At 43.9% G+C, this 26,863-nt stretch overlaps 1 protein-coding gene across 1 annotated transcript in view; it reads right to left on the reverse strand.

The window, feature by feature from the left end:
* cicb (capicua transcriptional repressor b) overlaps positions 1-26,863 on the reverse strand; it is a 31,474-nt gene that overhangs the window by 2,988 nt on the left and 1,623 nt on the right. The window contains 18 exon segments of the mRNA XM_028424369.1: positions 20-180; positions 270-427; positions 526-612; positions 614-879; positions 981-1,472; positions 2,642-2,832; positions 4,160-4,320; positions 4,441-4,580; positions 4,671-5,661; positions 5,747-5,844; positions 6,223-6,361; positions 6,536-6,714; positions 6,794-6,926; positions 7,212-7,394; positions 7,489-7,600; positions 8,224-8,398; positions 8,505-8,654; positions 19,032-22,967. Of these exon segments, the coding sequence (XP_028280170.1) occupies positions 20-180; positions 270-427; positions 526-612; positions 614-879; positions 981-1,472; positions 2,642-2,832; positions 4,160-4,320; positions 4,441-4,580; positions 4,671-5,661; positions 5,747-5,844; positions 6,223-6,361; positions 6,536-6,714; positions 6,794-6,926; positions 7,212-7,394; positions 7,489-7,600; positions 8,224-8,398; positions 8,505-8,654; positions 19,032-22,863 (7,648 nt within the window). The 5' untranslated portion in view covers positions 22,864-22,967.

Below are 26,863 nucleotides of genomic sequence, written 5' to 3' on the forward strand. Positions count from 1 at the left end.
TGTTTGGCTATGGTGAGACCTGTAGAGTTCTTCCTCTTGCGGCGGTAGCTGCCCAGGATGGCGCGGGGTGAAGTGGCCAGGCTCTGCAGAGTGGGTGAAGGCAAAACCTCCTCAGGTCGAAACTCTGGCAGCTCCGCGAAGCGTTCCTCGAAGTATACCTCCGACAGCACCCTGCCAGTCCAATACACACAACCACACAGAGTACACAGTATATATACACAGTTCGCCAATAATTTTTACATAAAACATTCGCAGATGTTTAAACTCACTTGTCCACAGAGTCAAACGTCTTCTTCAGTGGCGGTGGGCGGGCTTTGACCTTTTTGGGTGTAGGACCATCTTTGTCAGTCTGAGGTGGGGGCAGAGCTGGTTCTGTGGCTGATGGAGGGGGGAGGGGAGAAGAGGGAAGGGACTCCTTCCACCCAGCCTGCACACAGAGTTCAATGCACCATACTATGTGTGAGCAGCTGGGCAGGTTGTTCTATTACAGTTGAGCTGAAAACCAGTGTGTGTGGTTCCTCTCACCTCTTTGGTGGTTGTGCTTTCCCTGTTTCTTGTTTCAGAGGAGTCTGCAGCACAAGAGCCCTCCAGGGGTCTGTCAGAGGACGCTGGGATCCTCAATGGGATGTGTTGCTGGAGACCCTGTCTGCCTCACCGGCTCAGGATCAAATGAGAAATGAGTGTTGACTGCAGCTTCCCTCTCTTTCTCCCTTTCTTTTTCTCGCTCCTTCTCTCTCTCTCGCTCTTTGTCCCTCTCTCTTTCTTTTCCTCTGCTTCCTCCATCATAGCTGCCCACAGGAATAGTTGCCACTGTGGCCTTAACTTTCTGAGGAATTCGGACTGGAAGCTGGGTTAGCTTGGGTGTACCTGGTGTACTACCTGTAAAAAACATAAACGTGAAAAAAAATGTCAGTGAAATAATTCAGTACAGACGTAGAAAATTTGCCTACACAAAAAATTTGACAAAAAACAGCCCATACCAGGTGTTTGGATCTGAAGAGGAGGACTGCAGGGCCTGATGGACACAACTGAGCCACTGGGAGGTGCCACTGAGCCGCTACTGCTGGAGGTCTGTGCCTGCCTCTCAAGCTGTCTGTCCGAATGTGTCAGCAGTTCTGCCTGCCTCTCAGACTGCCTGTCAGTTTGTCGATCTGTGGGTCTGTCCGGAGGCAGATGCCTTTCAGGTTGTCTGTCTTGATGGGGCTGTGGATGTGGGTGTGGATGTGGGTGCGTGATGGCGGTTGAAGCTGTGGTGTGTTTGGGCAGGATGTGAGGGGAGGCACTTGAAGGGCTGGAGACAGAGTAGACCACACTGGGGGGTACTGCTGCCATGGAGACCACCCCTGTTGCCATGGTGACATTAGGTGAAGGAGGAGGGTAGATGGCAGTGACTATCTGGCCCCCAGAGCCTGAAGCAGAGGCTGGGGTAGAGGGTTGAGGAGACTGAGCTGTGGCCAAGAGGGGTGGCTGACCTGGATCAAAAAGACAGGAGGCCAATAGGCCAATTATACTTGTAACAGTGATTATATCTTCACATTATTAAATGTACACATCACATCTATACTTCCAATTAATCTGACAAATTAATGAAACCATCTGTCTTGTCAGTCACTGTCAGTCCCCATTGTGCAACTGTATGGCCGACTGATTGGAGAAAGTGTGCAATAACTTACTAAGTATTTACAGGCAAGAGTTTCCTTGTTGTTCCTTCACTTATTTGTTTTATGTAAGGGAATACCTTTATCCGATCCTTAGTATACATCATCAAATAGCGATAAAGCAAAAAACATGGCTCATGAGTAAACATGATCATTATGTTATTTAACTGATATGACATAATCAGCTTTGACCCATTTTATTTACGGGTTACTTAAGGTTATTAACACATATTTATTTTGATCAAACAAAGTGTTTAATCTGTGTTGGAATTCACTAAGTTTTGTATTTACCAGAGCTACCCCAATTGCTGAAGACTGAAATAGCCTATAAGTATAAAAATGATTAGCCTTCATCAACACCTCCCTTTTAAGCACAACCTCACTACAGCTGATATCCGTGTCTACTGATCTTGCTCCCTGGCTGTACAGTTCACCCCTGCAGATTATCTCAACTGAAGTCAGAACATTCTGTCAGCACTCCTCAAACACCAAACAACGAGCATTACACATTTATAAATTTTGCTCAATAAATGCCTATCCTTAAGCTTATCTTAAGCAGTAAGTTCAAGCTAATGTTGTGTTCTTGTAAACGTTGTATTTATTGTAACTTTGTTAATTAGCAATCTAGCAAAATTCCTTGTATGTGGTACATACTTGGCCAATAAAGCTGATTCTGATGTTGGGCAGTCACCGGATTTTATCAAACAAAGTGTTTATTCCACCACAGTTCATGGTGCTGTACTTCAGGGTGTTACGCACAAAAAGGAACACATATACAATTTTCCCAACCCTTCACTAAAACAACAGGCATCATTAATTAAACAGTGATGCCTGGAAAAAAAAGAACAGAGATTTGGATTTTAACAACTTATCAGTTCTGGACTCAGAGGCTGCTGTATGACATTGCAGTAGCTCGAACAGCCTGCTCCACACTAAACAACACAGAGTGAGTGTATAAAGTGCAGAATCTGCACAGCACTGACCTGCAATCAGTGGCTGTACCAACGTCTGTCCAGGTGGTGCAATGGCTGTGAACCCAAGTGTTGCTAGGGGTGACGGAACATATGCAGATCCTGGCACTGGCAGCGCTTGATGGGTGGGGGAAGAGCCTGTTGTCGTGGAGACCAGAGGCAGAGTGGATGGGACCCCTGGAGTGGACTGGACATAGGTGATCCTGGAAACAAGAGACATGATTAGAGGAGAAAAAAAACATAGGGTACACTTAATATTTAAAAAAACATGAAGAAAAAGGCAAAGAGAGACAGCAGGGGTGATGACAGTATGTAATTTACAGTATTTACAGTAAAAGAAATCATTAGAAGTGTGGTAGTGGTGTAAAAATAATGAGGGAGACTGAGAATGTAGGGAACAGAAACACAATTCAAAGGAAAGAGGAAGACAAAAAGAGAAGTGCTGCAGTGAGGGTCAGTTGGTGAGTGTACATCACAGCAAGTAGCACTAGATGACTAGAGCTTTGTGTGTGTGTTTGAGAGAGATAAGCTAAGAGGTAGTGTGGGGGTGGCAGGCAGAGGCAACCTGGGCCACCAGCAGCATGACTAACACATCCAGAATACAGCTGCACTGTTACAGCTATACCCCTACAGGAGTTTCGGTTTCTCGCATTGTCTACTCAGTTGGCTTTAAGAAATTGGACATTGCCACAAGTAACAAAGAATGTTCCTGATGTGTAATTATCAGATGTGTAGGCATTCATTGGGTCTTTTATTCGGCCTAAAATTTATTTATTTTTATTTAATTATATATTATATTATAATTTATTTATTCAATTTATTTCAGCCCATAATGATTCATGTAGAATTATTGTGTGTTAAGGGATGTTTATTAAAGTTTCAAAATGAAGTCCCATGAGTAGCTTGTCATTTAACAGCTGATGTAGTATACATGAGAAGCATATTAGTAATGGCAGCAATGTACATATAACAGCGCAAATACAGAAATGGTAAATTAAGCAAAAAGAAACGGGCAATAACAGAACGATTACTGCGATCAATAGTAGCTCAGGGGTGTGAGGGTCTAGAGTGAGCAAGGCTGACATATGTTCATAAATGGCTGCCTATCAGAGCTGAGTCAAGCTTTACTTTAATCTATTTATAGCCCCTTCCAGGCATCTGATTTGTAACATTGTTGGGTCCTGCAGTTCAGTCTGCATGTTGACTGTCATGGACCAAAACAGAGAACTCTGAAATACCATTACTTTATCTGATTCACAAGTGCTCCACTGAAGATCATTTATTGTACTAAATGCAGTTTTAACACTGCTATTAGTTACCTTGACAATAAAGAATTAAAGCTGCCCCACTTGGAACTCCTTGTTTTTCTCACATGCAGTGTAATCTGTAGGTAAAGCAATTCTTTTTTTCCTTTTAAGTCAATAGAAGGGAAGAAGTTAAAAGCTGCTGAGACACGCAGATTAAAGGCTGCCAATGTATATTTTGCAATCCATTTTATAAGGAGGAAAAATAACAGCGGCTGTTTCCTACCTGGTGGGTGCCTGGGGCAGCAGCACAGCCTGGGAGGGGGCAGATCCTGGAGCTACCACAGCAGCTGTGCCCACTGTCACAGGGAAAGGGCTGGCAGGATGCACTGCTCCACCCTGAGGGAGCTGGGACTGGACCACAGGCATGGGAGCTATCTGAATGATCTGGAGAGGAAATCCACGAAGAATTCAGGAGAACAATGAATAGGTACTTTGCCTGGCAGTATTAACAAAATGACAACAGTTTAAAAAAGTTTGCATTTTAACAGCACAGTACTAACTAACCTTGCTTCCAGGTTGAGCACCGTTCTGGACAGGAAGTGGTGGAGCGACAATAGGAAACTGCTGGGCAGGAGCTGGTGCAGTCCGTACTGTTGCCATGGGTACCAGCATTTTACCCTGGAGCACCGGAGACTGTGTTTGCACTGTAACGACAGAAATTGAGGGGTAATGAGCATTTAATTAGGTGTCACCACATATCACCAAGTATATCATACTGTTGTGACTTCTTTCACCTCTAGTTCCTGGGCTGACCACTCCCACTGTCTGGCTGGATGTATATGCTGTCAGTGAAGTTGTAACCTGCTGCTTTCCATTGGCCAAAGACATGTGTGTAGGTGGAGCTGTGGGCAGGTTGAAGATACTGGTTGGCTGGCTGAGCTGTTGAGGTGGACTCTTAGGGTTGGAGTTGGCAGGTAAGGTGGGCAGAATGTATTGAACTTGTGTGATGGCCTTACCCCCAGGGGGTGCAAGGGAGGATGTAGGAAGGAACTGGGGCTGCAGCAGGGGCAGAGGCATGGGCCCATTGTTTTGGTTATGTGGAGCTGAAACTGCTGTGGAGGGAAAGGCCTGCTGCTGGGATGGCTGAGGCTGGGGGGAAGGGGTGATGAGCTGTACAGCAGGTTGACCAGACAAAGTCCCTCCTAACACCAAATTAGTCACCACACCACCTGGCCCAGCACCTGCACCTACAGGATTAGGTGATGATGAAGAGTAGTACCCACCCCCTGTGCCTGTGGCCCCGCCTCCTGCTCCTGAACCTATCAGAACTTGTGGCTGCTGTTGGGGAGTCAGGGACTTCCGCTCTGGTGGATGTGGGCTGGATGATGTGCCTCCATCTCTGGATTTGCTGGCAATGGGAAGCGGCGTGCTGATAACTGGACGCATTACATTGGTCACCACTGTGGAGGCCACCCTCACAGCACCAATACCCAGGACTGAACCTACTGATGAGGATGGAGGCCCTCTAGCTGGAGAAGTGGACATGACTGACTGACTGGAGGAGAGGGAGAGAGAAGGGGCTTGCCCACTTCCACCTCCATTACTCCCAAATGTGTCCTCTCCTCTTTCCTTCCTCCTGTGGTCTGATAAACCTCCACCCCCGGATCTTCCCTCGTCGTAACGTTTGCTGGTGGGGTAAGATGACAGTGAGACACTCCTGCCATGAGGTGTATGGTGTGAGGAGGAGGATGATGCTGAGGAGCAGATGACTGGAGCAAACACCCTCTGAAAAGAGAAAAGACACATCATCAAGAGCAATCATCAAGAGCAATAACTCCCAATATATGTTTCCCTGCCACCGAAATGTTACCTTGCGATCACTTTCATCTCCTGATCCGTTTTCACTATCACTGTCAGTCACCCGCTCTTTACACTTCAGGTCAATGGAGCTGCTAGGATAAGGGTCCTCTGTGGAAGAAAGAAAAATACACTACAGCTACACATGACAATCCTTTAAACTTAAATAATCCACTCATAGTGTTTGAACAAATTGTGGTGTGTGAATAACACCAGTTTTTTGACCTGAGATTGTTCATAAATTGTATCCAAGGTAGTTGGCCCTCTTTCCAATCTTGTAGTTAAATAGCAAATGAACCTAAATTAGTCTTTGGTGCTGTTTTATTTATTGTAGCTGCCCTCTCACTTTACCACTGAATGAGGTTTACACATTCAGCTGCTGTAATCTTCAACCTATAAAGTAGGTCTGTGACACCAGAATCAGTGTACAAATATTTTATTTCTTTAATCTAATGTGGCTTCATAAGTGCAGCAGGGCTCATTTCTCACCAATTACATCGTCATCTCCCTCCTCCTCACAGATGACCATCCTCTCCTCATCACTGGTCATGTCCTCACTGACCCCCCGCTGTGACTGTGACAGTGGAGGAGCATGGTTGGAAAACTGAGTGCCACCATCTCCACACATCTGAAAGAATTAAGAGACATGTTAAGTTGTTTTTCTTTTCTCAATCTGTCAGAGTAAAAGAAAGGATGGTACAGCAAAGAAAATCTACTGTATTTAATAGTTAGGAATTCCTGCAAAGATTCTTCAATTTTACTTTTAAAGTTGTGCTTAAAACTAACTTTTTTCCACACTTACCTGTGCCAGTTCTGCCAGGGCTTGTGTGTTACCCCTATCACTACGCTCCAGGCTGTGCATGGCACTTTGAGAGAAGGCTCTGGGACGTGTAAGCTGGCCCACATGCCCCTCTCCTGTGCTCCTCTCAGACCCTCCCACTAGACCTGGACCAACACCCTTCAACTCCACAGAATGGGGCTCTACCAAGGGACAAAAATGGGACCGTTAAGGCAACAGGAGAATAAGAATAATCCTGTTGTGAAAGCAGATAAGACTAACCTGTGGATTCAGACATGCTCCGCTCTCTGATGTCTTTACCCCCTGGGACCCCACGACCTTCAGAGCTGGACTTCTTCCTATCTTTGTTGCACCACTTCCAGTCCGGGTGGGCCTTAAAGTGGGCCTCTTTTACCTGGGAACAACACGCACACATATATTGTATATAGATAAATATCCATCCATCTATGCATACATACATCCCTACATACACCCTGTGCCGGTGTGATAAATATCAGAGATACTGGGGATTTAATAAATATCAATATCAACTGTCTCTTTATCAGGCCCGGGAAACATTATTGTTGCTTCCCCTCATCCCCTGGACTAACTGGGCCGTAACACACCCATACATGTACTATAGGTTATACAGTATCTCATTACATTGTGTGTTTTTCTGTCTACAATTGCACATGTGTACCTGGAAGGCCAAATCGTGGTACTTCTGTTTCTCTTTAGGTCCCAGTGCATACCACCACTCCCCCAGAATCTTGCTGACTGTCCTGTTGTCCTGGTTTGGGTGCCGCTGGTGCACTAATGCTCTATGACGCTTACTGAAAATCATAAAAGCATTCATAGGTCGCCGGATGTGGTCCTTCTCCCTCTGAAAAGAGTGTGTAAAAAAACAAAGACATATAATGCTTTGGTTAAATGAACAATGAAAACTGTGATGTTGAGGGAGCACGTGAGAAATTTACCTTTCCTGGGCTGTTCTTATCTCCGTCTTTGGGGAGCGCACTGAGGGACTGAGTGCGTCTTTTTACAGGTGATGTAGAGAGGGGCTGCTCTGCTACAACCCCAGGGAGGAAGCTAAAGGAGACAAATAATCATTTTCTTGAAGACTGTACTCATATTCAGCTTTACCCATGAGCACAATTTTTCTTTCCCTCTTTAAAAATAAAAAACAGAGTGATTCTCAGTCATCCAGGTCATTTTCATTTAGAAGGTTGAAGAGAGGCAAACTGGACTTGTACAGTTTTCAAGAAAACTCTTCAAATCCAGTAGCATTGCTTCAAACTTCGGAAGGATATTGTACATCACACTAGGTATTATTTACTTTAAAGTTGCAAGAATATTAGATGCAGACACAGAACAAGTAGTTCATCTCCCATGAGATAGATCAGCAGTTTCAGCAGATAGCTCATCCATTTCAATGGCTGACAGCCTGGCCATTGCCTTTCATATAGTGATAGAGACCAGAGATGGAATGCTTTTGTTCCCATCTGCTTTGTTCTGGCATTGAGCTCTTCTGCCCAAATTAGAGCGAGGATACAGAAAATATCACACTCCCTTACTGTATGTGTGGGTACACAGCACCACACAGAAAATGACTGTGAAGGCTGGCTTGGACTAATACATAACCACTTTAACAGGACACAAGGGTACTGAATGCCCTACAAAATCCTTTAAAACAAAAAGAAAGCTGCTCTTACGGGTCATCCACATCACTCTCCGTTTCACTGTCAGGCCTCTCCCTCTCTGCATCTCCTTTCTCCTTCTCTGGAGGCGGCTCATCAGAAGAGGGGGGAGGCCGGGGTGGCAGACCTCTCTCTACAGTAGGAGGTGCCTCTGCAGGCTCCTGTGACAGCGCTGCCACCCCCTGACACTCTGAGGAAAAACAACAAAGACAAGAAAGCCAGTTCAGGACAAAGCAAATGAAAAATGACACTGATGATAATCATATATGCTCTGCTTTACAAATGTATACCACTACCTGATTTCAAACTGGCTGCTTGGGGGTGGTTGACTGGGTGCTGACCCTCTCCGGGCTGACAAGCAGCATCTGATTGGGTGGGTGCTAGGAAAGGGACCAATGAATGCCAAGGGAAGACTGGAACTGACCGGGGCTCAACATTGGTCCACACTGCAGAAGAAAAGAGTTCAAGTTATTAAAATGTTATTTTATGGTTCCATATCAGACACCAGATTCAAATTCACCAGACTTCATAATATCTATCTACGAATATCCTTTTGCTTTAAATGTGTTTTGATTTGAATTTTTATTTTATTTACTTATTTTATTTTCCGAAGAAATCAAAGCTACAATTGTACTCACAAAAACTATTTACTAATTCTTTAATGAGTTTGCAATGTGATTATGCAGCCTGTTTCATTGTTTTGGATGAAAACACATCAGACAAAGAGAAAAGCTCTATTAGGCTTATTTCTATCCATTTAACCAGGGGCTGGTTAACATCTGGGGCAGCAGGCAAAGGCATTTAATTACTTGGCAGAAAAAAACATGAGTCCTACTACTAAGACTCTAAGTGCTGCCACAGTAGCAGACCTCCATCCACTTAACTGGTTAAATCACTCCAATAACAGCAGATGTACAAAAGGACTCTCTGTTCTCAGTAACAGGCTGGATGGAGAACAGAAGCTGTTTATGAAATACTTCAAAGGCTGTTTACCTCCTAATATTTCTGTTTTCATTATAACATATTTATTAAACACCCCGTCCTTTAAGATTAGGTTAGGATAACAAACTATTACAAACAAGAATGTAACAATGTATGCATATAAAACTATCAAAAATAACCATACAAATATAGGTAGGTGACATGGACTAACCAAACATGCTTAATCCTTGGCGGAGATACTGGGGATTCTCTGATGAGAACATGGCTGAATGAAATCCCTAATGTTTTTCCCCAAAAATGAAAAAGAAGTACAATGATATGTCCTTTTAAAAAATCTCTCTCTTCTACGACACAAAGAAATCCGGGAATGGGAACATCCTTAATCCAACATCTCAGATTGATATTGCTGGGAAGCTCATAGAAGACGACAGGAGCTCAATGTTGTCTGTAACAGTTTCATCCCTACAGGTTGCAGTCATCATTCACAATAATTACGGCATCGCCATCCGCCAGGATGGGGGGTTTTAAAATGTGGCACACAGAGTATCATTTTATGTTCTTAAAACACGAGAGTAGAATCAATCACTTTGTATCGCAGAATGCCGCAATCCAACAACGCACGATCAAACATGAGTGGACAAAATGTACTATAAACGACTAATATTTAAAAAAGCACAACTTAAGTTAAAATTGTCAGGATGCAACAGTGTATAGACGAACCACTGTGAAAAAATGATTATGATCAAGGGCGAGGTTCCTCCTCCCTTTGGTCTAATTACCCCCGATGCCCTCTCTCCCTGTTTGTTTACATTACTACAGCAGCTTGGCCACGAAGGGGTTAACAAGGCCTCTAGCCCATCCACGGCCTGGGTTAAAACATCCGCCCGGATACTACGCAGTCTTTCTGGGCCATGTCAAACCGTGCTGCGCGCTACAGTACAGAGGCGGGCAGGTGGGCTCGGCAGGTATCAAGAAGCACCCTCCAACAGCGGAAGGGCTGATGTAGGAGAGCACCTTATCGATCAAGCTGCAACAACCAAATTGGTGTGATCAAAGCCAATGAGACCCTCTATTAAGCTTTAAACGAGTGTGAATCTGCTTATTGTGCGCTGTTTACTGAAAGCACCCGCTGTAATACTTGCTGATCCACATACGAGACGCAAAATTAGCTGCCTCTTGCAATAAACGGAGCCTCAAGTGCACCGCTCCAAATTGGACCAACCTCTCGGGAACGCCCCTGGTCGTGCACCCGCCGCACAGACACAAGCAAAAGAAACGCAATTGTTCTCATGTCTCAACTACAAAAAAGGTGTATTCGTTTATACAGACTGCCAAAGGAGCTGTTTGACAAGTGCATTACTGAAAAAAATTAACTTGTTCCTTCCATTACTTACCACTGTTAAATGTGATATGCACCTGCTTTAACCTGGCAATACAGTTATAATTACGTGCCCAAATCAACAATCACCTATAAAAGAACACAGACCAACTTGGGTTTATCCCTGGTAAGCACGCATAAGCAGATGTCTTTGACCGTAAATCTGGTGCATTCATCCATCACCCTGTGCTTACGAGCCTGCTGTCCATCAGTTTGATTACTAAGGAAGCCTTTAAACGCTATCGTGTCTATTAACAGTAGCCAGTTCTTCTGTACGGTACAATTTAGCAGCTCACATCCTACCTGGCCAATCTGGCCACAAACCTGACGTTAGCTAGCAACTGATGAGACTACAACACGATGAGGACTCCTGGCTCCAGTCAGCGAGGAGAAAACGGGGATAAATCGCCGCAGCTGCTGTTGTATTTTACTGCTCTTCCTCGGCTCAAGCTGCCAAGGCAGCGAACGAGCGGCTGGTTCAAAATGCCCGAATACAGGACCCCGAACCCGGTGGGAGGGGGACTTTAAAAACCACCGACGTTAGGTTGGATAGGTCCGTCTGTCTGCAGCAGGTTAGCTAGCCACTTCGTGCGGACGACATCGGCGCGCACACAGTCCAGTCCGCGTAATAGTTGTTGTTACGAGTGTTGTTATGGCCCACAAAAGTCCCCGTATGGCATCTCCAAGCTCCCAGTCCGAGTTTACTCCCTTATTTTTGTCTCGTTGTGTCTCTTGCAAGCCTTGGCCCTTTCTTTCTCTTTCCCTCCCTCTTCCTCTTGTTGTAAACTAGGCTGTTTGCCCCCCCCGTACTCGTCCTGTCAACCTCGCCCAGCATTGTCCCGCCTCCCTCCACCACTCTCACTCTGCTATTGGTCGAGGGGGGCTCCTGTCATCATCCCGCCGCGGACTTTGATTGGCGGGAGTGTGCGCTGGAATGCCAGTCATATGCAAATTTCACCCGGCTTGTACTTTTCCCCGCAGAAGGCGAACTTCTTTAACACATACAGTACAAGTAAACATAAATGCTTAAAGTAACTCTGTGTATTCATTCGGAACGCGTATGTGGCGTTCAGGTTACACATCGAAAGTGTGTATTTTTGTATTATTTTCGATAAGTCCACCCCTGGCTACGTTATTGGTGGAGAGTTCGTAGTAAACCTTGACTGATGTGCAGAAGAGCCAACCAAACACCGACACTCAGATATAGGCCAACCAATGGCTTAACAGAAGTCAGACAGATTCCCTCCTCCTTACAAATGCTCGACTCTAGCTTTAATACCCATAAAGACCATCCGTGCAGGGAGGCGCTGGTGTGTTATCTGCTGTTTACCTGCCACGCTGCTTTTGGTCTCCTGCACCGAGGATGAACGGTTGATGAGGTTTAATGTATTGCGGTGCACATCCCCACCCATTACAGCTATATTATTAATACACTCATTGTGCTCCCTGTTTTATAAATCAGTCCAGAGATGGGTTATAAACCAGATTCTCTGGTGACACCATACCCTCACAGCTCAAAGTAGAGAGGAAAGTGATCTCATTTTCCACCAGCCCAAACATTTTCCATCTTTTCATCAAACATGCCTCCTCCAGACTTAATTTTAAATGTTGTCATGCAACACTCAGTGGGGACAAGGCGAGACACGTAAAAGAATAGGAGAATTGAAAATAGGAGAGTAAGGGGTGGTTTAGAAAGAGAGGAAAATGGGTGGAACAGGCTACAAGAGAGAGAGGACCACAGGGTAAAAATAGACTGAGAGTCATTTTCAGCAGGAGAAGCAGGGAGGGAGGGAGGAGACAAAACAACTTGTGAAAACAGAACTTCTCTTAAAGGGAGGAAGGGTGTGGGGGGCCAGAAATGGGGGAGACAAAGAAAAAGTATTTACCGATGCCTATTATGTACAGCATGACACAGAAGATAGAGACAGGAAGCAGACACGTTGTATGGCTTCTTAGTGAGTCAAGAAACCATATTTAACTTTTCTCATGTTTATGTCCATAAGAGAAATATAATTCTGTGAGGACTTAATTTCCATTGTCAGCCATTAATGTCTGACCAATGAGGGTTGTAAGAGCCATTAGCAGCACTGTAGTAAAACATTTAACCCATCAAGTCCTGGGTTACACAAAAAGGTCTGAATTGGGATTTGTGCAACTACACAACCTCAAAAACTACAAAACATCCCAAAACAAAAAATAACATCTTTACAACATTCTTTACTCAGACAGTTCTTTTAAAGCAAGAGGTGACTGTGCCAAAGTCTCTTTCAGTAAGGGTTAAATAGGCAAGTGAGCGATTAAGGCTTATCATCTGCACTTCAACAAGTCAATCCAGCAATCACTGTGTGTTAAGGGGAGGGAGCTTGACAGCTTGGCTCAGTGAATGAAAGGAAAAGATGGTAAAAGAAGGCAGGGGTGGAGATGCAGGATTATTGTGGCTGCTCAGTGGTTGCAACCCTGAGTAAACATTACAAGCCTTCAGTAATGAACTACATCCAACCAATTATTGAGTGCAGATGAATGTGTTTCCCCCCGGTTTGAATGTGACAGAATTCTGGCTTAATACAGGAATGTAAGAATGATAAAAACAATCTGTCGACTGCACGCACACAAAGCTGCACATAGGAACTGTAGTCAACATGAGATGGTGGTGGGAAACCACAGAATTTTAGCGCTTAGTCATATAAAACAGAGATAAGCGGTGAAGTCTGGCAAGAGTAAGAGAGAAGGTGTGAAGAAAAACAGAAGAAGAGAAATTCCCCTAAGCGAAGCTTAACTATCTCTCCCTGCTGCTGTGCTGGCAGTGCAGTATCTGTGTAGGTGTTCAGCAGCTTTCATTGGCTGTCTCCTCTTACAGACATCATGCTTTTAATGTGCATATGTACGCATGTCTCTACCCTCCAATTACATCTGTCAAACGCCACGTGACATCATAGAAGAAACTTTTCCTCCTCCTCACCTACGCCGGAGCACCGCCTTCGCTGACTCTGCCATCCCATCTCTCTCATCCCCTAATTCATCTTCCACCCCTGTGCTGCATGTCTCTCCCTCCCACAACCCAACATTTGCTCCGTCCAATTATAACTCAATCCAGCAGTCTTTTGCAGTTACCATGGCAACAGCTATGTTGGGCACAGGTTCCTGTGTCGCCCGTGGTCACCAGTCTGCCACTGACCATCAACATCTATGCTTCAAATTAAATGTATCCAATCAGTTTTGCATGGATTATGGCACTGACAGGGATGACTGCATGAGATTTGTGTCCTGGCTTTGTTCTAGTTTTACTGAAAGTTTAAAACAATGCTACACGTACAGTATTTCATACAATACAAAGAGCACAGAGAAAACTAACACAGTCTCAGTGTGCATGTGCATTCTCATTAACCTTGCCCCAAACAAGAAGAAGCAGGAAGCAGGGAAAATATACAAAACACAAACTTGAGAGCACCGTTTCAAGACCCAGATCCCTCCATCCAGCAAGAAGGGACTTGTAATGTGTGTTTTGGCCATCTGGGGGCACTACTAGTCTGCAGATAAATGACTAAAAATCAGGCAAGCACCAAGGAACCAGTGCAAAAACTGTGGAGCTAGAGATGCAAAGAAGGAGAGGGGAGAGAGAGAATGAGAGTGGGATGAAGGAGAGAGGAGGAATTCCAAAGACAAACTCATTTCAAACTTATGAGGAGCATACGACAACTATGATCAACTGTGATAGTAAATGTGAGGTTGACCGAGACCTTGAAGATGCAGAAACAAATATGAATATCTGTCTAACTTTACATGCATGCAGTCCAAGTGTTGGAGAAATTCCACGATACTAGTGCATTTTGAGAATCTCCCCAGAGTGTGCTTCAGCCAGTAGGAAATAGGATTGTTATTGTAAATGACTTTTGTGGTAAGTCTTGAGGGCTTCACATGCGCTTTGGTGCCAGTCTAGATGGCTGTGTGATCCAGATGTGGTTGTTGCCATGGCCAGGGAGGATATGCAGGGCTTTAAGCGTTACGTAAAGCAGGGGCGGGAGGGAGTGGGGATGTTATTCCCGGGTATCCGTATCCGGGTAGACCAGGATGAGGAGAGCCAAATGTAAGTGGAAAACAGGGTAAGTGAAGCCACTGCAATTCGATGGAGGAAAGGGTTAAAAAATGTGTCGTAATTATTTAGAAAATCAGAGAAATCAAAACTGAGATGCAGGAAGGAGGGAGAGCAGTGGAAAAGGAGCGAAAAAGTGCATTCACGTGTACTTAAGAGAATGTGACGTGTTTAGTCAGTGTTGCACAAACTGTATGTGTGTTTGTTCATGAGTGACACAACAAGGTGGAGATGGGCTGGCACTTTCAAATATATAAAGACTATGTCATAATCTCATTTTGTTACTGTGAAAAATTTACATGTGAGACTGAAATACATATTCATTAAAGATGCTGAAAATGCAACGATATAGATGTCCACAAACATATGCACCGCACTATGTGCAATGTGAGGAATACACACTTATTCCCTCACTTCAAAGGTGAACTGATAAATGTTGCTGTTCAGGGAAGGTACTCCCACTCTCAGTAAACGTAAAAAAACTACAAATATTTTCTGAATAAATGCAGATGATAAAACAAAGCTAAATGACTCAAACTACTGACAGTTTGAATTATTTAGGGGAAAGTCTTCGATCATATGCAATCGCCATTGTTTTCAAAGGGAAGGAGAAGGACACGTCAATAGAGTGTTGGTGTGTAAACACACACGTGAGCGTGCTGAAGTTTCTCCTCTTTCAGTGAAAAGTGACACAAGTATACGTGCCACACACACATACACACACAGGGGCTTCTGTTTCTATTTGTGAATATTCTGTGTTATGTACAAACTACATCAGTGTGATGTTTGCTTTGTTGCCATGGCAACAGACGTTTGGCACTCACACATCATATCCGGTACTCCGTGATTGACACTTTGTACTCACACACACACACACACACACACACACCATACACAGAAAGTGTGCATGCAACATACATGTGAGACTATATATTATAAAATCCTCTCTTCTCAAAAACAGTTTTCAAACTTTACATTTGCAGGGGCTTACACGGAACACGTACAAGACCTTTAATTTATGTATTTGTGATCACACAAACACACGCACAAACACACACACGGCTCTGTGTGATTCTGCTTGGCAGTATCAGCTTCACCACTAAACTTGAGGATTATTGCGATATTTCTGATTTGACTAACAGAAACATTCATCTGTATGTGTAGGGAAGAGAAGAACTCACTCACTGTTTTCACATGGATGCCATGAATTTTAACCTGCTCCGTTTGTTTTACAGATCAGGGTCTCTTTTTCTTTTTACACACACTGGTGTAAATATGCATCGAAGGTATTGCAGTAACATCAGCTAAACTGTGCTCTTAATGTTGCCGCATATTTTAAAGCCATTTCATTCACTCCAAATAAAAAGTCCCCACCTGACACAGGCACACACTGGACAATTAGTCTTCATTTGATTAATTCATTTAATTGTATGACCACACTTTTTTTCTGTCTCTGAATGAATTTAAAAGATTCAGGAACTTGTCCAGTTGTTAACAAGTCCAGTTGCCCTGTTTCGAGCTCTTGAATGAAAAATGACCTGGATTACTGAGAATCTTTATCAAATCATTTTCCATAATTAGTGAAGATTTTCTTAAATTAATACATGAAATTTTGTGCTCTGAATGTTATTCTGTTATTAACTATTAACATCACAAAGATAAACTTATATTTATGTTTTAGACTAATATACTTCAAGTAGAGTGTCTTACAGAGCGCTTTCACACCCAGAGAATTAAATAAGGTAACATTTTATAAAAGTATATTAAAAACTATATTTTCATAGCAAGTTACTGACCCAACCAATAAATCAAAAAACACTAAGAGAACCTACTGAGAAAAAAGACTGCTTATAAAAATACACACCAAATCTGTGCACACACACATACACACACAGTGTTGCCTACTTTCCCATACATTTCACATTCTCCTACAACCATATGCAAAAGCTCACACACTCTTTTTAACACCCACATGTCCTCCTCACACGCACACACCCGAGTGTGTGTGCACTAACACAAAGAGATGCTATTCATTCATTCAGCGTCCCTTCAGCTGCAAAAAAGGGGATCTGAGGAGGAAGCATACACTCAAAACGACAGCGTTGCCTTTCCCGTCCACTTCTCTGTCACACTCATGAACATCCGTGCGGCCATAAGCACGTAAACAGCAAGGGCAAAAGGTCTTGCTGAAGCGAACTGATACTATGTGCATGTACATAACAGAACAGGAAAGTGGGCTCTTATTTTCAGCTGATGATGAATAATGCTCTCTCATGCACTCAAATACACACACTCTGTAGTACAGCTTATTCCCACACAGGAGTTTGAGCAACAAAATCTTCACACACCCACACAATACACTGAAATTTACAGCCCATATCCTACACACACACACACACACACATTTAGAATCAACCCACCTTGCTACCTTGTTTCACTATATCTTTACATGAGTCACATATTAAACAAACAAACACACGGCAAGAGACAGTGAGAATAAAGTAGTATCTAGTAAGAAGATAATAGTCACATGGGCCATAAGTCAAACGCAAATAGAAAATGCTTATACTTAATAATAAATATGTCGGTAGCAAAAAATAAAAGTGAAGGATTCATTATTTTATGTGTGCTGCCGTCTTCACTGAATCTTTCCCCCCTCTCTCTAAAGCACCAAATCAAAAACAAGTTGGGGGAAAGAGTCTGTAAGTGGCCTACATACAGCACATCGAGCCCACCGTACTCGTTTTTGCTTTTGTCTTTAAATCTTAATTTTGTGTGTAGCACTGATTCGAAGGAGCTGTTTCCTGACAGCACGTATTTCCACATCATTTTACTTTTCTTCAATACACTTACTATCAAACTTTTCCATTCAATGTGTGACAATCACATGCTGCTGCAATGTATCCTGTGTGTTGCTACAGTTCTGTCTGTAATAAAACGGGAAGGTAAAAGACTCTCTAATATCGATAATATTAATCCTGTATAACATACAGTCTAATCCCTATAGAAATACAAAATCACCAGAGCATGCATGTCCATGCATACATTTTTTCCTCCTGCACTTCTCGTACGCACTTTGAGACACACTCACAATTGGATACACACAAAATATTGCAGTCAAAATTCACACCAGGAAATATTTAGCCTGATATATATATAGTTTTCTAAAATCTTCATACTCCCTATGCTCTGAAAGCCGATGATTTTAGCGAATATGGTGAATTTTCATCATCATCAGTAATTCTAGCCTAGTCCTGACCTGGTGAATCCAAGGTGTTTGTTGCAAGGCTTACTCAGGTCATGTGACCAGCTTTAGTATTTAGTTACCAGCAGACAGGAGGATGGTGGACAGACAACTAGGCAGCCATATGGGACAACAGCATGCTGGCTAACAAGAGCTCCACTAGTTTCTCTTTTTCTCTTTCTCTCTCTCTCTCTCTCGCTCTCTCTCACACACACAGGTCGTGGCATGTTCATGTGAATTTAACCTTTGATTACATTGTAGGTGTCATCTGTTATCGGACAGGTTAATATATGTAAAACTGCCAAAAACATTACGCAGCACTTTGATACTGCAATAGGACTTTGTTAAAAACAACAAATGTTTAATGTTGAGTCTTAAGTTAAAAAAGAATAACAATAGCTGGTTGGTATGTAATTATCAGAAAAAAATAATTCTTTTTATGATTTCATTTATCAGGAAAATGTCATTTTAGAATTAAATCTTAAAAACATCTCCTCATCTCTGTGTATGTGCAAAATAAAAACTCCACTTGCTAAGACTTATTCAAAGGTTCTGACATTTATAGCAGCTTCAGCTAAATTTGTATTAATGCAAAGATGTGGTTCTTCTGTCTCTCCTGAGCAGCATAATCTCTGCAATTCTATGGAGCCTCACTTCACTTTTTGAGTAAAGGAATCCATGCCATCCTACTGCAAAATGCTGGTTAGCGTACTAGTTCAAGGCCAGCAAAAAGTGATAGTGCCTCAGTCTGATCGGAACTGAAACTGTGCGTCAGTCATCGACACTACACAGTCATACAGATATAAAACAAATACCCTGCAAAAATGTATAAGAGAAGTATGATAACAACTAAATTTAGAATGTGTAAGGGATATAAATTTAAACAATGAAATACGAGATGTTTATTATTAATTAAAATAAACAGTCGTTCTGCTTGTACTAAAACATTATTGTTTTTGCAGTAAAATTTTTCCTTTATAAATACAGACCTGCAAGATTTAAGTCTGTATAATACAGGGCATACATTTTGTGAAATTAATCTGAATCGATAAATGTCTTGTATTATATCATATTTTTTGTCATTGTGTTTCTCAACACAAGCTGGGTTTTTATTTTCTTCAACTATCCTGACATACAAAATCCACCCACACATATCCACCAACTCTCACCTGTGCCGGGACGTCCCATGATGATGTCCTTTCGTGGAACAGGGTGAAGACTTTCTGCAGGCAGGATAAGGGGCAGCAGAGCAGTGGGAGAAGGGTGACAGGGAACTGGCTGCTGGACCTCACCACCAAACCCTGTTCCCCGGTTCTTCTCTAGCTCCGCAGAGCTGCCTGCACAGCTTGGTACTTGAGCTGTGGCTGTTGTGCTGATGGTGACTGAAAGGGCCTGCAAGGGGGTGGCAGCAGTGGCAGTGGTGGGCAGGGAGGAAGGTGATGGAGACACAAGCACCAGAGTTTGGGATGGACTCCGCAAGAGGACGGTGCTGTTGGGTACTGTGGCTGTAGCAGCGTTGATTGGGACGGGAACCTGGAGGCCAGAAACTGGTTGAGGAGCAAGGGGGGTTATGGCAATGTCTTTGGATGAAGTGTCCACCCCTCCCTCATTTCCACTACCACCACCTCCTCTTCCTATGGGACACTCTGTAAATTTTGCCAATGGGACTTCAGGATTCCTCACAATGACAGGGGAGTCCCGCAACGCCTGTTGGGATACAGGGACCACACGACGGGGCCCTCCATCAGTGGTGAGAGGTGAAGGAGGAGTGGGAGACACCAGCAGAGGAGGAGGGGAGACGGCCATGGAGGACGGGGGCCTGCTGGAGGAGGGGGTGGTCACTCCTCTGGGTCGGGAGAAAGTGGGTGTGTGTGTGTGGGAGTGTGAAGCTGAAGTTTGGGGAGATAGCACCCTGAAAGAATTGCTGTGGTCTCCCTGCTCCACCTCTGTTTTGGGTGTGTAATCATGATGGTGTGAGGGGAGGGGAGGTGGAGGAGGTGCATCTGATTTTCGTTTGCTGGGACTCATAGGGACTGTAAACGTCAAGTTATTGTGGAAGGAGGGCTGGATGCCGGAAGTGTGTCTCTCCCTTTCTCCTCCCACAGCTGGGGTTGTTGCCTTACTGCCCCCTCCCCCCCCTCCCCCTGTGCCACTGGGCTGCCGGTGCCTTCTTTGCTGTAGGACTGGGGAGGCAGTAATTGGGGAGAAGTTGGCCGGCCTGAAACCAAACAGTGGAGAGGGTGAGGGAGAGGGGGCAGGGGAAAAGGGCGACTGATTGGAGATGGGAGAAAAAGAAGGGGTGCCAGAGCGGGAGCTCCCTAATGACACAAGCATGGTCGCAGCCTCACACTCATCAAAGTCAAAGCGCGACGACAGGTCATGAGGGAGGAGGGAAGGGAGGACCAAGCGGGGTCTGGAGTCTCCTCTGCTACTGGCCTCACTGCTCTCTCGTGATGTGTCGTCCCACTCAAACTCGCTGCTAGCTCTCCCCCGAAGGTCAGAGGGGGTGACTGTCCCTGAGCTGCTGCCTCCTCCTCCCCTCTCTCCTCCTGCTGCCTCCATCTCTTTGGTCCTCATAGACAGGTGTCTGGAGCAGTACCCTCGACGCTGTGACTCCTTCATACAACCCTCCCTGGAGCAGAGCCTCCTCCACTGTTTACCATTGAATTTCTTACGGATACCATTGGGTGTGCACACCACATCACCCTTTTTGTATTTCTGCTGAGCCAATGAGAGAGGAGTCCTGGAGCGAGAGGAGGTAGAGGTCGCCCCACCAGAAGTAGGAGTAGGAGGGGTCTGGGTGGGAGTGGTCTTGGATGGAGGTAGGTTTGGAGTGGTGCTTATTTCAGACCCCAGTAAGGCAGGGGATGGAGGTGGCTGAGGACTAGCTAAGGTGGAGAGGTGTGGGGGTCCCAGGCCCCGCACTACAGAAAGATGAGAGGAGGAGAGAGGGTAGTCGCTGGACTTAGACATGATGTTTCTGTGCTGCGAGGTGACAGAATTTGATTTTGGAGCAATGGTGTGGCCTATATTAAGACGAGATACCTCGACATCTTCGTCTGGAGTGTTTGGCTGTTTGTGCCTTTTTCTGTCAGTGTAATTATCTCCACAGCTCTGATCTGTGCTGGCCACTACACTAGAAGTCACAGTGGAGGAATGGGTGAGTGGACGTATATTTCCATAGGTGTGCCCTCCTATGACCCCTTCATGTGAAAAACCATGACCCAACCTTGTTCCACCTCCCAGCACCCCCATTCCAATGCTCAACTGGCAGACCTCCCTCTCTACCTCCATCTCCTCCTGCCGTTCCCTCTCTTCCCTCTCCCTCTCCCTCTCCCGCTCTCTCTCCTTTGCCCTCCCACCATCTAAATGTGAGACCTCCCAGGGAGGGGTGAGCAGTCTCAGGCTCTGACGTGACACCCACACAGCCTGACCGTTTGCTTTCCTTTTCCCATTCTCGTCTCCCACTCCTCCACCCAGAGTTTCTTCAGTCAGAAGCACCTTGTAAGGAAATGAGACACCGGGGTGGGGGTCCACCTGAGCAACAATCCCCTCTCTGTACAGCACAGGGTCCCCTTCCTCTCCACCAAATGGCACACACACTTTGGTCCCAACAGCAACAGGTGCCATGCCAGGCGGAGGAGCGTCCAGAATGAACTCCACAGTGTTCTCAGCTGCTGAGGATGAAGCCATCACAGTTCCACTATGAAAAGGGTATTTAACAAGGGTCTCCTCTCCTTGGAGCTGGACTTCAACAGTGTCCCCACTCACTCTGCGCACCACGCCTGGCCTAAACAGAGGCAATACGTTGCATGAATCTCCATTAGCTGCAGATTCAGGACCACACCTCTTCACCTGGCGAGCAAGGACTCTCTGGTTCTTTATGCCATTGGCCAGAGCTTCAGCAAGACCCTGTGGAGGACTGGCCTCTTCAAGGAGTGAGTTATGGAGAGAAGCTGTGATGTGAGAGTTCTTCTGATGAATGTTTGGTCCTGTTGCTTCCATCACATCCAGGTCAGTTGAGTGCTCACTGGCTGTATCAGTGGAGGAGGACCGCACAGAGTTAGGGGCCCCCTCTGACTCATTTTCCCCAGCTTGGGACTCCTTATCATACAAATCTTCTGTCCTGAGGGTTTTATCCTCCTTGGATACTAAATGATTTGCTTTCGTAGTTTTACTGTCCACAGTTAGCACTGATGGCTGATTACCTGAGCAATTATTACTTCTGCTATTACTGCTATTGATAAAAGCGCTATGGCTCCCAATACAATTGTTACTACTGTTAATACCACTTGTAGTGTTAGTACTGCTATGGATGCTGATGCTTGAATTAATGCTTTTATTGATGCTATTACTAATATTACTCATCTTATTATTGGGATTATTCATACTGTCAGTGATGTTGCTGTTGATACTATGACAACTGTTGTGTATGAGTGCAGGGCTAGAGGTAGGAATGGTACTCATGACACTTGCATTGTTGGCAAAGTGCTCATATGTGTATTTTTTCTTGGGTACACGAGCCTTAAATGTGGCTGTTTTCCTACTAGAGACGGAGCCCAAACCAGGGCTTTGATTGGTGGCTAGAGGGGGTGTAACTGTGGAGTGTGGCAAAGGGGCAGAGGTAGGCGATGCTATAAGGTCAGTGGGCATGGTGCTATTTCCATTTGTGCCCAATGTCTTTGCTTTTTCTGTCTTTTCCTTTTCACTCTCATTCAACTCCACAGGGTTCCTTAGCTCAGCAGGCTCCTCCTTCATGGACGTATTGCTGTTTGTGACTGGCTCGTCGTTGGCGGCTGTGGGTGTGGTCTGTTTGCATTTAGAGGGAGCACTGGGTATGAGTTGTGTGGGTTTGAGGAGCGTCTCCCTCTTGACTCTTTTGGGGTCTTTTTCTTGGAGTGACTGTGAGCCCCCTCTTCTCCTCACCCCTCTGCCTCTAGTTAACGCAGGAGAACGCCCTCTGTGTTTCTTTATTGGCCTCATCTCTTCTTCTCTGTTCATAAAGTGCTGCAGATTGCACAATGCTCCTCTTTTTCCACTTCTAAGGCACTCCTTTAATATTTTTGTCCTCCACTTTTCTTTCTTCCTGCTGTTCGTAATGTCGCCTGGAAAGGAAGAGGGAGATGCAGAAGACAAGTGGTCATTATAATGTCATAATCAAAAATTGCAGAGGAAAATTATGTCATATGTGGAAGTGTGCTGCACTGCACTGGCTAAATATCAAAGGTGAGCTCATTCATTCTCTGTGCCTACCTGATTCACATCAGTGTGGCTGCATGCATGCATGCATGCTTGCACATAAATGTTTCCTTAACCATAATTCCTAAATAAACGTTAAATATCAATATTCTTCTCAGTTACTAGTCAAAATAATTAAAGATATTTAGATATTTAGGTCATGATGGTAAGTCATTGTTTTATTTTGCAGGTAGCTCTGGGAAAACACTAATCTCAGAAGAATATCTAAGAAAGAAAGAAAGAAAGAAAGAAAGAGTCATTAGCTTCAATTTGTCTCTGAGGCCTCCATCTCGATAACATTAACTACATGCAGACACAACACCCACCCAACACACACACACACACACTTGTCTCATACTACAGGTCGCCTGATCGCTTCACTTTATTCGCTGTGTAACAACTAAGGAACAAGCATTTATTTTGACTTCCATCAGAAAGAAAAGACTGGCAGTGGCCTGGGTGAGGTCACTCTTCAACTCGAATGAGAAAAAAGAGAGAGACAGAGACATAGAGAGAGCAAGAAAGAGAGAGAAGGGTAGGAGTACGCAGCTGTTTGAATGTTTGTTCAAATAGGCTGTTCTTGTGTAGTCGCTGGGAATTTCCACAGTCATTCTAGCACTTGCCGGGCCTCTCTCACTCTTTCTCGATGTCTTAGTCTTTCACAGTCGTCTTTTGTCAATGTCACACTGATACTCTCTCTCTCTCTTACACACACGCGCGCGCACACACACACACACTTCTACAAAAAGACAATATAATTGGAATAATCTGCCATGGTAAGATATGCCCAAAATGAGAGAAATTAAAAGGCTGGCACAGGATCAGGCACACTCACTGATGCAAGATTACAGGCTAAATACAATGACACACACACACACAAACAGACACACACGCACTCCTACACGGACGTGTGCTCCTCTCGATTAAGCTCGGTAAAATGAGCTAATGCTGGAATTCCTTCAAATATACACACTGTAATTCACACGCTTGCTGTCATATATACTGGAAAAGTTTGCCAAACATATGCATAAGGTGACCTTGTTGTTAACTGTTTGTTTGCTGCAACAAACAACATAGGCGCACCATTTTCACTTCCTGCAGTACAGAAAAGCATCTCTTCCGGAGACTAAATGACTAATAACAGCCAGTCTTTCACACACTCTTCACCACCTCTGCAGTTTGACCTCTGTCCTAAAACATCACACAATGTAATGTACAAAGACGCTTTCATCTTCATTAGTAGTCCCAATTCAACACTTCATGCAATTTCCCCATTGTGGGACTAATAAAGGTTTCTTAATCTTAATTATTTGCATTATTTTGATACCATGTTGTAAATAAATATAGTCATAAACAAATCTTGATCATTGTTGTTTCATTGCAACTTGTGTAATATGGATAGTTTCAAACCTGGATATATTTGCTGTATCCCTATGCTTCCTATATGTGCAGAGACTTGAAAACACCTCTTATTTATACCTGTACATGTGCAGCAAACTATAAAACTGATGAATATGAGTGTCCTTTAATTCAGGATAAATGTTTATTTGTAAATGTTTGTTAATTTTTTTCAAACAGACCAAATTGCCTTCTGATCCAGTTTGATCTCTGAAAGCTTCCCAAGACACACCTAATAAATTCTAACGAAACACTGTGCCAATAGCATGCATACACACCTCTGACAGAATGTATATCTCAGATAAGTGTGTATTACTAAACTGTCCCTCCAAGACATAGCTTATTAAAGAGGGAAGAAAACTCTGACTGTAGGAATGCACCTCCTACCAGTACCAGGCCGAGTAGCCCTTCATTAGAGCAGACGTTGAGGCCTGGACTGGGAGTCCTGGTCCTGTGTAGAGTTACTGCAGAGCATTGGAAAAAGACAGAAAAGAGTCGGGGCCACATGGCTGACTGAGTGGTTGACTAAATGACTGGCGAGGATCTGATCTTAGCTTAGAAAAAATGTGTTTGGTTATGCACAGAGCCTCACAAAATGCTCTAGGCTTTGGCTGATAAGCCAGTGGCAGGCATCTGTGTGTATTCACATTCTGCAACTTTGAAGGTACCATATAGACAACATATAGATAACAGTGGACTTATTTTTAGAACTAGGTATTTAAGTTTGCAGTTACAGTAAAACTGTTTATTCTCCATCGAGAGACAAGCAGCTTCTAATCCACAGTATCTAATTTGAAATTGCTGATAAAATACCAAATGTATTAATAGTAAATTTCTTTATTAATTAAATTGTTTTAAAAATAATCTATGGGTTTTCATATAATAAAAACATTGTAACATGTCACGATTACCTCAAAGATCAAAAGCATTTCACACACTGTGCTCTCGACAAGCATCCCCTGAATTACAGCTAACTAACTGAAAATAACTGAAGTGAAAAAACTCTTTGTGTTTGTTAGAAACAATACAAGATGTCAAAAGAAAGTCTAAAGCAAAATCTCCTTTCCTTAGTGCTATCTTGCTGCATAATCAGAAATTAGGACCCAAATCCACAGTTGGACGAAGCTGCGTGAATCACAGTTTCGACTGAATTCAAGACGTCCATGTTCCAACATTAGAGCGGGTTAAGAGTGAGGTGCTCCTGGACGGCTCTAAAGCTACTATAAATCCTGAATAGACATATAATCAACGTCTCCATAGCGCTGGCCCAGACTCCTCCTTAAACTGCAAAAAGATGCTGTTTCACCCAATAAACAGCAAGACCACATAACATTACCCTCCTCCTCCTGCTCACTGCACAGCAACGGCAAACTTTACACACACACTAAATGCTCTCCTTGGAATTTACACAGCAGTCATGCATATACTGTTAAAATCTCCCCTGGATCTATATATTGTCTGACACTTGCACATTTATTGTGCCATATAAAACACTTACAGGAGCTCACTGGATAGATTAAGAAAAATAAATAAATAAATATTTCTATATATATATACACATTTATTCTCATTTTTGAGGATAAATTTCTACCCAAACGAGTATCTTGTTTAGCAGGTTGGGCAAGGGTGCATGTACGCATCTCACAAACACACACACACAAAACCGTCATTCACAAGAAAACCTCAGCTAAGTTTAGACACTACAAAAAAATTAAGTTGTATATCATTTATTACTAGACTATATAACTCTGCTAAAGCTCTACCGACTGACGTCAGTCAGTCGTAAAGAATTAGTCTGTGCCACAGAGCACCCTGGCACAGTGTGTGTATGTGGGAGATGAGGGGGCATTCGAGCTTCTCATACAAATACTATATACATGGCTGTCTTAAGGTTGTGTCTACCTTGTCCAACGCTGCATTTTCACCATATCTCAGCATCAGTGTACATGTAGTTGCCAGGTACACAGAAGCTCATTTCTCTCCTAAAAGCATTTTATGGGCGTCTGTATGGGCGCAGGGCTGCAGCGACAGGGGACAGAGATGGAGAAAGAAAGAACATGCAATCGCACAAGCAGGAGAAGACAAGTGGCATGGCAGCGGCGGTGGTAAAGCCTATACTTTAGACCTCATATAGTTTAGCATGGCAGGGGCGACTTTGCCCTTAACTGGGTCACCGGGGAACACACTCACACATGAAACAGCAAAACATAAAAATAAAAAAAATCTCCACACACAGACACACGCTTTATGTGTGTCTGTTTGTGTGTGTGTGTTGGGGGGTGATTGTAGAGGCAGCATGACACAAGTAAAACAAAACAAGGTATATTAGGGTAAGCTGTGCAGTGTGTGTGTGTGTGTGTGTGTG

This window comes from Parambassis ranga, chromosome 16 (genome assembly GCF_900634625.1).
Source record: "Parambassis ranga chromosome 16, fParRan2.1, whole genome shotgun sequence".
Lineage (NCBI taxonomy): Eukaryota > Metazoa > Chordata > Actinopteri > Ambassidae > Parambassis > Parambassis ranga.